This window comes from Hippopotamus amphibius, chromosome 17 (assembly GCF_030028045.1).
Source record: "Hippopotamus amphibius kiboko isolate mHipAmp2 chromosome 17, mHipAmp2.hap2, whole genome shotgun sequence".
Taxonomy (NCBI): Eukaryota; Metazoa; Chordata; class Mammalia; order Artiodactyla; family Hippopotamidae; genus Hippopotamus; species Hippopotamus amphibius.
This window is the reverse complement of record NC_080202.1, coordinates 9,736,145-9,749,556: the sequence shown is the minus strand read 5'-3', so window position 1 is coordinate 9,749,556 and position 13,412 is coordinate 9,736,145. Positions and strand designations below refer to the sequence as shown.

General features: G+C 43.4%; 1 protein-coding gene across 2 annotated transcripts in view; it reads right to left on the bottom strand.

The window, feature by feature from the left end:
- Positions 1-4,750, bottom strand: part of RABEP1 (rabaptin, RAB GTPase binding effector protein 1) — a 103,521-nt gene extending 98,771 nt beyond the window's left edge. The window contains exon 1 of one of the 2 annotated variants that reach the window (XM_057716737.1): positions 4,494-4,750. In XM_057716737.1, the coding sequence (XP_057572720.1) occupies positions 4,494-4,527 (34 nt within the window). In that variant the 5' untranslated portion in view covers positions 4,528-4,750. The remainder of the gene's footprint in view (positions 1-4,493) is intronic. The other variant, XM_057716738.1, reaches the window with a different exon arrangement.
- Between the last annotated feature and the right edge of the window lie 8,662 nt (positions 4,751-13,412).

Genomic DNA, 13,412 nt, shown 5'->3' with positions numbered 1-13,412 from the left:
AGAATCTGCCTGCCAATGCAGGGGACACGGGTTTGAGCCCTGGGCCGGGAAGATGCCACATGCCTCAGAGCAACTAAGCCTGTGCACCACAACTACTAAGCCTGCACTCTAGAGCTCACGTGCCACAACTACTGAAGCCTGTTTGCCCAGAGCTCTGCAACAAGAGAAGCCACGGCAATGAAAAGCCTGCACACCACAACAAAGAGCAGCCCCCACTCACCTCAACTACAGCAGCAATGAAGACCCAATGCAGCCAATAAATTAATTAATTTAAATATATATATGTGTCAGATCACATCACTCCTCTGCTCAAAACATTTTCAATGATTCCCCATAGTGAAAGCCAATTTTCACAATGCTTCTAGGGCCCTATAAGACCTGCCCCCATCCCACTACCTTTCACCTCATATTCTCCTACTCTCTTCTCCCTTCCTCTCCCACCTCCTTCCACCCACTACCCCGATAATTTCATTCTAGCCATACTGCCCTCCATGCCATCCCTCAAAAATGCCAAACACATTCCTTCCCTAAAGCATTTGCAAAAACTGATCCCTATGTCTGGAACACTCTCCCTCCAGATACCCTCATATTAGCTCTTCTATCTCCTTCAAGTCTTTGGTCAAATGTCATCTTCTCAATAAGGCTACTCTGACCACCCTATTTAAAACCAGCCTATCCCCCTTCCTTTTACCCTGCTCTATTTTTTTCTTTTTTCCATAGCACTTATCACCTAACAATCTATATGATTTGCTTATGTTTGCTGTCTAATATCTGTTTCTCCCACAGTAGGGCAGGGTTATTTATTATGTGTTGCCCACTGATGTATTCCAAATGTCAAGAATTGTGCCTGGCAAGTAGTACACACTCACATTTGTTGAACAGTCTTATACTTGTCTGTGGAATTATCTAAACAGCCTTCTGACTCACTACCTAGGAACATGGACTGGGTTTGGTTTTCTTCATCATTTTATTAGAGCCCAGCTTAGGGCTTGGCCTAGCCTAGGCACACATAGATTTGTTACCTGAAGGTTTTTGGTTTTTGTTTTGTCTATCAGAAGATACAAATTTAGAACAACTAACATTCTCCAGGGCTTGTAAGAGTGTAGGGGAAATCCACCCCCTCTCATATACTATTGGCAGGTATGTAAATTGATACTTTTTGAGAGTAAGCTAGCAATAGCTATTAAAATTTAAAGCACTCAGAGCTCATGCCCTTTAATTCAGTAGTCTTACAGAAGTAAAAGCAAAGGTACCTGAAAAATATGTACAAGAATACTTGTTACAGAACTGCTTATAAAATGAAAAAACTGAAAGCAATCTACTTATCCATCAATAAACATACAGGCAAATAAACCATGTGTGGTACATGCATGTGACAGAACATTCTTTAACAAGAATGAGATCTATAACACTGAACTGGAAAGTAGTCCACGATCTAGTAAACAGATCAGGGGGCTCTGGCATTAGATGACCTGGATCTGAATCCTGGCTCCCCTCACCTCCTAGCTATGTAACTCCAGGCACTTTTAACTTCTCTGTGCTTCAGTTTCCTCAACAATAAAACAGGAACAATATTACAATATTACCCCCCTCACTGATATGAAGATTTCCTGAGATAATGCACATAGTGTCCACAGCACGGTATAGGGCCACATAACCATTTACCAGTATATAATAATCATAACTAACATTTATAAATAGACAAGTTGCAGACCTATGTATGTAAATCATGTCCATTTCAGGGGGAAAGGTAGTATGTCTGTGTAACTATAGAAAAAAGTGAAGATGGACAGAAAACTTAATATTGGTTTCCTTTGGGAGACGGGAGAAGACATACTTATTAACAGCCATACTTTTTTGAAGGAAGGATTTTTGAATAAAGTGGTCGCAAATAAAAATGAAGTAAAACCAGAGCAAATGCTTCTAAGATAGAGTTTATCTTAGATTTTAAAATATTAAAATTTGAAAAATTTTACATTATAGTCTTTGAATTCTCAGGGTAAAATGAAATAATCAGCTGAAATCTGTTTGACTATTAAAGTTATCGTTGTTCTAAACAAGTAAACTAAGATGCGTGATCAAAAAAAAGTTTTCAAAAAACTTACAAAATAAGGTATTAAAGAGAATCAAAAGAAAATTATTACATTTCACCCTGTCGATTTACACACACCTTTTTTTTATTAATCTATGATATCTCCATTAAAAATAAAGGTATGTCAAAGAAGCAAAAGAAAATGTCAACGTGAAACAAAACTGCTCCTAAAATGGGATACCTGGGAATTCCCTGACGGTCCAGTGTTTAAGGACTCTGAGCTCTCACTGCTGAGGCCCTGAGGTTCAATCCCTGGTCAGGGAACTAAGGTCCCACAAGCCTCGCCGCACGGCCAAATAAATAAATAAATAAATAAAATGGGATAAAGGCTAGATTAAAGTCAAAAAGTAAAAGTTATCTTTTACTGCCAGTTTAACTCAAAAGAATTCTGCAACTGTTTTTGTTTTTTAATATCAGCAGGGCTAGGAAATTCAAGTGTGCTTAAAGCCAAAGTGTTAAGAAGTGATCTATATTAAGTTCAGCCAAGAGAGGAAAATTAAACCCCCAAGATGAATTTCTAAGAAGACACTGATACAAAGCACTCAAAATTCTCTCTCCTTTTGCAAACAGTAGCTGTGGCTGCTCATTTACTACACTAATTGAAAATAAATACTGCAATCTTTGCAAACTAAACCTCACCCCACAGTCACAGGATTTGAAAAATAGGGAATAAACCTGTACTTAGAATACAAGATTTCCTAAAACTAATTTTTCCTAGCCTCTTTCAAGTGCTTAGTCACTTTTGCCTATTTACAAGGAAGACCATTTCACATCTAGAAAGAGGCAAGGAATTTCGATTCCAGACTGTCATGTCACCTGAGCTGCCCTAGACGTCTGTTTCCATGCAACTCAAGAGAAGGCAGCCGCCAGCTAAGCATACCTACCAGTCCAGATCAGAACCAGAAGCCACTGGGGCTCTCTCTTTTCTGCCTCTGTCTGCAATAACAAAGAGATGTTTGTGGAAAAGCAAAGGTTTCTTCCCTGACATCAAATGCAAAAGGTGAGGATTAAAATGTAGCCTGAAAACATCCCCGTTTTCTCTAACAGTCCACCAGAAATGCCTCCCTTCTCTTATACTGAAACAGAAACAGCAATCAGACTCTTACACAATTCCAGATGTGGGTGCTAGACATCTCTCCTTAGGCAACCAACAAAACGTAAAACTAGAGGGAAACAGGCTTTGGAGCACACTTTCAAGAAAGCAGCTAGCATTAAAATCTGATAACATTGTTTCAGGTTCCTCAAAGGTAAGAACAAAGCGTAAGGTTTTCATGAAAGATTATTTTAAGAGACGATCCTGGCCAAAGGCAAGTTTTTAAGCACCTACTATGTGCCCAGCACCAAATCCCAACATTCCACTCACATTTAAAGATGCTAAGCACACACGCTGATTACAGAAATACATCTTAAAGAACTCTCTCGCCCAGATACAGTAGTACCTTGCCAAGGACCAGGCACAGTCTTTCCAAACAAAACTCCAGGTAGTAAAACCTGGAACCATGTGGTCAATCTCTGAAGCAGAGCTTAGCCAATTTCCCAGAAGGTCATGAAGGACTGACACCCCCCCCCCCCCCCCCCCCGCCCCGGGACTATTAGGATGGGGCTCTTTTTCCTTCCATGGATATGAGTGCTATAGAAGACACGTTTCCTTCACTTCAGCATTCTCAAACACCATTCTCCTCATTATTCCCAAATACCGCCTTAACAATACTAATCACTTCGCATAATACGTTGCCTCCTTTACAGATAAAATATAAAGGCACGAATCAACCTCTCTTCACGAGAATACTCAAGTTCAAAGAGGCGAGGAACGCTGCATAGTGCTTGTTACTGAAGGCTCCAGGTGCTTTAGACGCCCAGGCCCCAGCACTTACCATTAAGCTACAATGCCTCTCAAAGAACGCTACTAAATCTGGTTACTGATCCCAACCAGCTTCAAGCCACAAAACTGAGCTAAAAGCGCTCAGTAGCACGGATGGGGGGCGGGGCGTGGGAAGGGCACATCACCACCACCTAAGCAGTTTTTTCTTTAACGAATATAGCACATGTTCCTGATTTCCATCCTCCCCACGGGCAGAACCCACGTGCCGGTCTCACCGCTACCCACGGCAGCTCCCTCTCCACGCTCCCCAGCTTCTGCCGGGTCCCCCGCAGCCCCCTCACGCCCCCCGCCCCATCCAGGGCTAACGCCCGCACCTCCCGCCCCCTGCGCAGCGACGACCGCCCAGGCCCCCGCACCGCCCTCGCGCGCAGCAGGCGCAGGAACCCGCGCGTTCCCGCCTCCGCCCGGCGGGGTCACCCCCGGGGCCTGCGCGCGCCCTTCCCGCCGCCCGGCGGTCCCCCCGCGACGCCGGCGCCCGGCAGGCCGCGCCCGCCGCGCCTGCCATGGTGGGCGCCTCACCGTCAGGCTCAGGAGCCGGGCCCGGCTGCGCCATGGCCGGGCGGCCGGCCTCGGGGAGCGGGGATGGGCGGGGAAGCGGCGTCTCGGGCTCCCGCGCGGGCTCAGCTGGCGGGGGAGGCGTCGACCGAGCCGCCGCCGCCGCCGCCGCCGCCCAGGGAGGAACCGCTAAGGCTTGAGCCGCCGGCGCCGCCACAGTCGCGGGCAGAGACGGACCCGAGCTCCGACCTCCGCCTCCTCATCCTGACAGCGGGAAATAAGCAGCGCGCAGGCGCGGGGGGATGGGGCGGCACGTGACGTCGCCCTGAGGGGAGGGGCGGGGCTTCAAGGGGGTGGGGGAGCGCGGCACCGGGGTGGGGGAGGCTGGAGGAGGAGCGGAGCCGGCTGCGGGGGCGCGGCGTGGGGGTGGGGTGGGGGAGGAGGAGGCTGAATAGGGGAGGAGGGGGAGAGGGAAGAGGAGGAGGGGAGCGGCGGGAAAGGCCCGGCCTAACGCATAGGCGGCTCCTGGTCCTCCGCCCCAGCACAGAGGCAGAGAAAGAATAATAAGAAGGGCGAGAGAGGAGGCTAGATGGTGGAGCGAGTGCAGATCCAGCCTCTGCCTCTTCTAGCTGTGTCACCTTGGGCGCGTCACTTAACCTCTTTGAACCTCGCAGCCTTCGTCTGTATGATGGGTATTAAAAGTTTAAATGAAGGGACTTCCCTGGTGGTCCAGTGGATAAGACTCCACTCTCCCAATGCAGGGGGCCTGGGTTCAATCCCTGGTGGGAGAACTAGATCCCTGCAACAAAGATGGCAACTAAAACCTAGCATAGCCAAAATAAATAAATATTAAAAAAAAAAAAAAAGTTTAAATGAAGTAAAGTGTGTGGAACTGTTTCTGATGTACTTTCCATTAAGCACCCATGTAGGATATGACTTTTAAGTGCCTGGCACCATGATAGGTGCTGGGGATACAGCCAGACACAGTTCTTGCACCCATGAGGGGAGGGGGGAGATGACAGGCAGACAATACTGCGCTTACACCTGCGCATAGGCACCACACATTAGAGGCACCTCTGCCCCAGCTCTGGCCACATTCCTTCCGTAGGGTCCAGGGGACGTGCCCACCAGGTGTCTGTGCCTCCCCTTCAAGACAAAGTTCTGGGAACTTGTAACCCCAGAATTCCCTCCCCAAGTGTCTGGAGGCTGTGGCCTCTTCCCAGGTCCATCCTCTCTAAGGCAGAGTCTGGGGATCCCTAGAAGTGGCTAAGGGGGCACATCACTTGGACATCTGAGCTTCTATGTACACAGATCTCTAGTGCAGGACAGAGATGGAAAAAGAGGGCAGGTGGGCCAGGGCCAGTGTCCCCACCACCACCTCATTCAAGTGCATAAATCTGAGGAGTCCAGGAATTCTAAATTTGAACCTGGTCTTCCATGTCATTAAAGATGTATATTTGTCAAGGTAGAATATATTAACAGTTGGAGTGATTTATAGTTTTAAATAATTTAGGTAGACATGTTGCATCTGTTTGCACTTTTGCCCCAAATCCTGCTAACATTAGGGAAGGACCTATATACAGACTTGAGGTTTTTGAGCAATTAATATCCTCAAATGGCTGGTGTGCCTTTGAGAGCAAGCACGGTGGCTTCCACAACCCCTCATTAAGTGACTTTCCTGGATGAGCAGATCCATGCTGGACGTGGAGACCTTTGTCCAGGATAGGACAGCCCAGGGCACCCTCTCTCTGGTGATGACTAACAGGAGGCAGGGACCATAAAGATAGCAGATGCTGATGCCCTCTACAGAAGGGGCTCCTTCTAGTGAGTAAGAGGCATGTTTACTGCCATTGATAATCTGGGGCTTGAAGCCAGGCCCTCAAGATCAAGCTCACTCAGAAAGGATCAGGCTGCTGATCTAAACACATAGAGCTTTCCATGCAAAGGAGGTGGTTGAAAAAGCAATTTGGAAATCACATAGGAGTATGCAGGGTTATGTACATTTTCATATTTTTAGGTAAATCCCAAGACCCAGGAATTCCACCCCTAGGCATATATTTTAAAGAAAACTAGTGTGTGCTCAAAGCCTTTATTAAGTTTAAAAAACATGATTTTTATATTTTGAAAGAAATTGGGAGATAAGATTTAAACACATGTAATAAATTGCTTATCAAATACATTGTACATGTGCCACAGGAGACAAGAATATCTAACATGGCATAGTTTATAATACAATAAATAACCCAAATGAACATCAGCAGAATAGATAAATAAATTTTTTAATATTCATACCATGGAATACGCTACAGCAATAATAATGAACAAACTACAGCTACATATTCAATGTAAATGAATCTCACAAGCATAATTTTGCGAGAAAGAAGTAAATTATAAAATAACACATACAGCGTGATTCCATTTACATAAAGTTCCAAAACAGGCAAAACTAAACCTCATGCATATAGTTGGTAAACTGTAAAGATGGGAAGAGACCATGATCACAGAAGTCATGACGGTGGTTCCTGAAACAGGGAGGGAAGTGCACAGGATTAAGGATAGTACCTGAAAACCTACCTTCTACAGTGCTGGCAATGTAATGTTTCTTAACCCGGGTCCATTTAAACTATTCATAAATCTGTGAAGCTGATGTCCTTCAGGTGAGAAAGATTTGGGAGTATTTGCCAATTAGTAGCTTAAAATGAGCAAATTTGATGCAACTGCTGGAAAGCACTCATTCTGTACTTAATTAACAGGGTCACAGAGACTCTTGGTAGAATTCACCATTGGGGGAAAAAAATAGAGTCACAGTGTGTGAATTACAGGAGGTGATGCCTGTCCTGCACTTTGCCCTGATTAGGTCACATCAGCAGTAATAGCTGTGTTTGTTCTGCACACCATCATTTGCATGTGGACGCTGACCAGCTGGAGTGGGCGGAGTCCCAGGGAATAAAGAATCCGAAAAACATTCTCTGATGGAAATATCAGGCGAAAGTACTCTGCGGCGGCGGGGACGGGGGGAATGACTTGGGCTGTGAAGACTGTCCTCAAATCCTGGAGGTCAGTGGGTACTAAAGAAGAACTTTTTTCTCAGAACCGACCAGAGAGAAGGGGCTACCTTTCAGGGAATAAGCTCCCTGTCACTGCAAGTGTACAATTAGAGCTGGCTAGCAATTGGTCAGAGGTGCTATAGAAGGATTCCTGCTATATTGGGGGGATTAGACTAGTCCATCTTTATAGTCCTTTTCAGCTTCAAGAGTCTATAATACTAATGACAATAATGTTTGTTGCATTTTAAAGTTTACTAGGCACTTTCTCATATAATATTTCATTTTACTCCTTGCAACAACTCAGAAGGTGGACAGTAGGCACAGAGCAGATAAACCAAATCCTCTTGGATAAATTCCATGTCAAAATTCTATCCTGTGGCTTCTGTACGTACTGGCATAGTTATCAGACCAGGTGTCCCAACTTGGCAATCAGCTGATAGTACTCAGGACTGTTGGGGTTCTCTCTCTCTAGGACCCAGGTTCTCAAGGGCAGGAAGGGACCAAAGAGCAGGGTTACGGCACCTTACTTCTCCGGCCTGCAGTAAGAGACAACTTCAGTGCAGGTTGTGGGGGAAGGACGGGAATCAAGGGGCCTCTCCTCCAGGGGCCCTGTCTGCTTCCAGGCACATGGAGACTTGGAAAGTCCCAACCTGGGTGCTGGCTTCCTCACTAAGAGTTCCCCAGGAAGAGTCCACCAGGCACAGCCACCATTATGTCCTCAGCCACAATCCCCCAGCCTGGTCCCTCTCTCCCTGATTATCCCCTTTTAGTACCAGCTTTTATACAACAAGAATAGGATCCTCATCAATAGATAGAGACATACAGGAATAGTCATACTATGTCTACAACATGTCAGTGTCAGGCAGTAGCTTTACCCGAAGTGGTGGTTAGATGTAAAATGAAATTTTAGCTGACATAGAAAGTAGACAATGAGGGAATTCCCTGGCAGTTCTATGGTTAGGACTCCATGCTCTCACTCACTGCCAAGGGCCTGGGTTCAATCCCTGGTTGGGGACTATGAGCCCTCAGCCACTCGGGGCAGCCCCCAAAAAAGAAAAAACCAGACAATGAAAAAAGTAGAGCCAACGAGCAGCTAACTTCCCTTTCTGGGACCTGGGGTGGGAAGATGGTGGTCAGTGATCATTGTTGCAGTCAGTCCTTCACCAATCCCTCTCCCAACTGAGAAGCACATGGGAGAGTGCCACAAACAGAAGGATGACTTCTCTCTCATACTCTCATGAGATAGATGCAGGTTGATGTCCAGGGAAGAGGTCCAGGCATGGAATCAGAAGACCTGGAATTCTGGCACAGATTAGCTGTTGACCCAGAACACATTTTCTTTTCTTTTTTTTTTTTTTTTTTTTGATGTGGGCCATTTTCAAAGTCTTTATTGAATTTGTTACAGCATTGCTTCTGTTTTATGTTTTAGTTTTTTGGCTGTGAGGTACGTGGGATCTTAGCTCCCCAGTCAGGGAGCCAACCTGCACCTCCTGCACTGGAAGGTGAAATCTTAACCACTGGACCACCAGGGAAGTCCCTGCTTTTGGTTTTTCATGTTTAGTTTTTTAATCTACTAGGAATAATTTTTTATATCATATGAGATAGGGGATCTGACTTACTTTTTTCAGATTAAATAGGCAACTGTCTCCAAATCATTCTTTCCCTACTTTTATCGTTGACAAATTTCTATAAATATATTAGCTAGACTTATTTTTGTTGCAAGAGGAAAAACAAACTTCAAATAGGTTTTATAAAAGACAGGGAATGTGATTGCTTATATAACTGAAATGTCCGGAGCCAAAACTTGTTTTGGAAGAAGGTTTGAGTAAAACTAACTAGAGCAATAGTAGATAAGGCCACTTTGGAGGAGACCTGAGTGTGAAGATGAAGGCAGCCATAGGAAGACGTGGAGGGGAAGAATATTCATGCAAAAAGAGGAGAAATGCATAAAAGCCTTAAGAGTATAACAGACTTGGAAGGTTCGAGAGATAAAAGAAAGCCACGATAAGTGGAGCAGGGAGCATGAAGGCCAAGATGGTGGGAGACACCTGGAGAGGTAGGCAAGGGTCAAATCCTGTAAGACAGGGGTCCCCAACACCCGGGCCGTGGACCAGTATGGGTCTGCGGCCTTTTAGGAACCGGGCCACACAGCAGGAGGTGAGGGGCAGGTGAGCTGGCGAAGCTTCATCTGCTGCTCCCCATCACTCCCCATCACTCACATTACCGCCTCAACCATGCCCTCATCCCATCCATGGAAAAATTGTCTTCCACGAAACTGGTCCCTGGTGCCAAAAATGTTGGGGACCACTGCTGTAAGACATTGAAGCCACAGCAAGGATTGAATTCTATTCTGTTTTATTCCTTCTACCGTGGGAGTCCACTGAAGAGTTTTAAAGAGAAAAACTACAGGATTTGACTTACACTGTTTTTTTTTTTTTTTATTGTCTGCATTGGGTCTTCGTTGCTGTGCACGGGCTTTCTCTAGTTGTGGTGAGCGGGGTCTACTCTTGGTTACGGTGAGCAGGCTTCTCAGTGTGGTGGCTTCTCTTGTTGCGGAGCTTGGGCTCTAGGCGTGCACACTTCAGTAGCTGCAGCTCATGGGCTCAGTAGCTGTGGCTTGTGGGCCTAGTTGCTCCATGGCATGTGGGATCTTCCCAGACCAGGGCTTGAACCCATATCCCCTGCATTGGCAGGAGGATTCTTAACCACTGCTCCACCAGAGAGGTTCCTGATTTACACTCTTAAAAGAGATCATCCTGGTCACTACTTGGGAAAATGGATTATGAGGGAGGAGAGAGGTAAAGATGGAAGCTGGGAGGTGGCTTGGTCCGGGATTATATCAGAGGAGATACAGAAAAATGGTTAGGGGTTGGGTATTGAGATTTATTTATTTATAGAGGTGAGGATTTGCTGAGGGGAAAAAGTACAGAGTTCAGAGTTCTGTTTTTGCCATGGTACATGTAAATTGCCTATTGGGTATCTGAGTGTAAATGTCAAGTAGATAGTTGGGGGAAAAAATAGATAGCTGGATATGCAAATTTGGAGCTCAGGCATGGGCATAGGGTTTAGGAGTCACCAGTTTACATGATATTTATAGTCAATAGCTAGAGTATATAAAGAGCTCTATAAAAATCTAGAAAAACAAGGCCAAAAACCTGATAGAAAAAATGGACAAAGGACATGGCAGTTCATTAAAAAAGACATAGAAAGTTCTTTAAACATATCAAAAGATGCTCAACTTCACTCAAAAGTAGAATTAAAAATGAAACTACAGAGATACTGTTTATCACTGATTGATTGACAAAAAGTTTGAGAGGATGACAACCTACTCTTTTAGTGAAGCTGTGAGGAAAACAGGCACTATCTTACATTGCTGTTGGAAAAACAAAATGGAACAAAAGCTATGGAGGGAAAATTTGGCAATATTTAACACAACTATATATTCATAGGCATTTACCTCTTGACTCAGTAATCACTTTTAAAGGAAGTTACCCTGGCGATATATCTGCAAAAAGTAACAACAAATGCACAATGTTATTAATTGTGGCATTATTTTTAATATCAAAACATTAAAAACAATCCAGATGCCACCTACATAGGAAACTTGTTGAATTAAAAATAGTACAGCTACACAATTGAATGCTACATCACCATACAAGAGAAGAGTTCTAAGTACAGAGTATGAAAAGAACGCCAAGATACATTGTTAAGTGAAAAAAGAGCAGAGTTCAAAAGTATAGTATGCCACACTGTGTTAAGAAAAAAGTGAGGAAATAAGTCTATATTGTCTATATTTCCTAATTTTTATTACAGCTTTATTGAGATATAATTCATATAACTAAAATTCACCCCTTTAAGGTACACATTTCCTGGCTTTTAGTATATTCATGAAGATACACAACCATGACCACAATCAACTTTAGAACATTTTCATTAACACCAAAAGAAGCCCTCTACTCATCACAGTGACTCCCTGTCCCCCTTTTCCTGCAGCTCCTGGCAACCATTTATCTATTTTCCATGCATATGGATTTATGAACATTTCATATAAGTGGAATCATACAGCATGTTTTCTTCTGTTTCTGGCTTTGTTCACTAAGCATAACATTTCCAAGATTCATCCATCTTGTAGCATATATCAATATTTGGTTTCCTGTTGTGGCCAAATAATATTCCATTGTATGCATATACCACATTTTGTTTATCTATTCATCAGTTGAGGGACATTTGGGTTATTTCCATACAACACTGCTGTAATATGCATGTATGAGTTGTGTGGACACATTTTTATTTCACTTGTGTATATAACTGAATTGCTGGCTCATATGGTCCCTCTAGCTCCAGAATTTTGAGAAACTGTCAAACTGTTTTCCAAAGTGGCCACAGCATTTTACAGTCTTTGCCAACACTTGTTGTTGATTGTCTATATTCTTTATTTCCGCTATCCTAGGGAGTGTGAAGTGGAATCTCATTGAGGTTTGGAATTGCATTTCCCTGAAAGCTAATAATGTTGAACATCTTTTCATGTGCTTATTACTATTCTTTATTTCTTTGTGTGGATTTGAGTCTTTCATTTCAATCTGAAAGACTCCCTTTAGTATTGTTTGTAGGTCAAGTCTGCTAGCAATGAATTCTCTTGGTTTTTGTTTATATGGGAATGTCTTTACTTCTCCCTCATTTTGAAGGATAATTTTGCTGGATATGGAAATACTTGTTGACAATCTTTTTCCGTCAGCACTTTGAATATGCCATCCCACTGCCATCTGGTCTCCATGGTTTCTGATGAGAAGTCAGCTGTTAATGTTACTATTTTCTTTTATGTGATGAGTCACTTTTCCCTTGCTGCTTTCAAGATTTGCTTGTTGCATTTTGTTTTCAACACTTTGACGCTGATGCAGCTAGGTATGTATCACTTGAGCTTATCATACATGAATTAGTTGAGTTTTCTAAATGCAGAAATGAATGTTTTTCATCAAAATTTGGGAAGTTTTCTGCTATTATTTCTTTAAATATTCTTTTGCTCTCTCCCCTCTTCTGGGACTCCCATTATTCATAAGTTAGTATACTTGACCATGTGTGTCCCACAGCTCTCTTAGGCTCTGTTCATTTTTCTTCATTCTTTTGTCTTTCTGTTTCTCAGATTGAATGATCTCAAATGACCTATTTTCAAGTTTGATAATTGTTTCTTCCAGCTCAAATCTGTTTAGCCCCTTTAGTGAATTTTTCATTTCAGTTATTACACTTTTCAACCCCTGAATTTCTACTTGGCCACCTTTTATAATTTCCATTTCTTTATTGATAGTCTCTATTTGGTGTGGCATTGTTCTCATACTTTAATTTAGTTTTTTAGATGTGATTTCCTTTAGTTCTTTGAACACATTTATAATAGCTGATTTAAAGTCTTTATCTAGTAAGTCCAATGTCTGGCCTTTCACAGGGACATGTCCTATTCACTGCTTTTTTCCCTATGTATAGACCATTCTTTCACATCCAGATATGAATGATGCCTCATTATGAATCATAATTTTTTTCTTGAAAACTGAACATATTAAATAATATAATGTGGCAACTCTGGAAATCAGATTCCCAATTCCCCAGGATTTATTGTTGTTCCAGTTTGCTGTTCATGCTGTTGCTGATTGTTTGTTTAAAGACTCTCCTGGACTAATTCTGTAAAGTCTGTATTTATGGTCTATGCAGCCACTGAAGCCTCTACTCAGTCTAACAATCAGCTAATAATTAGACAGAGATTCCCAGCCTTTGCCAGTGGGCTCTCTGTGTGTGTTTGGTCATGACATCAATGCTCCAGCAGGTAGTTTACAACTCTGCCTTATCCTTCACTTCCTACTTGTGCAAAGCCTCAAGGTTGCCCAGAAATGAGAAGCTGAGGCATCTC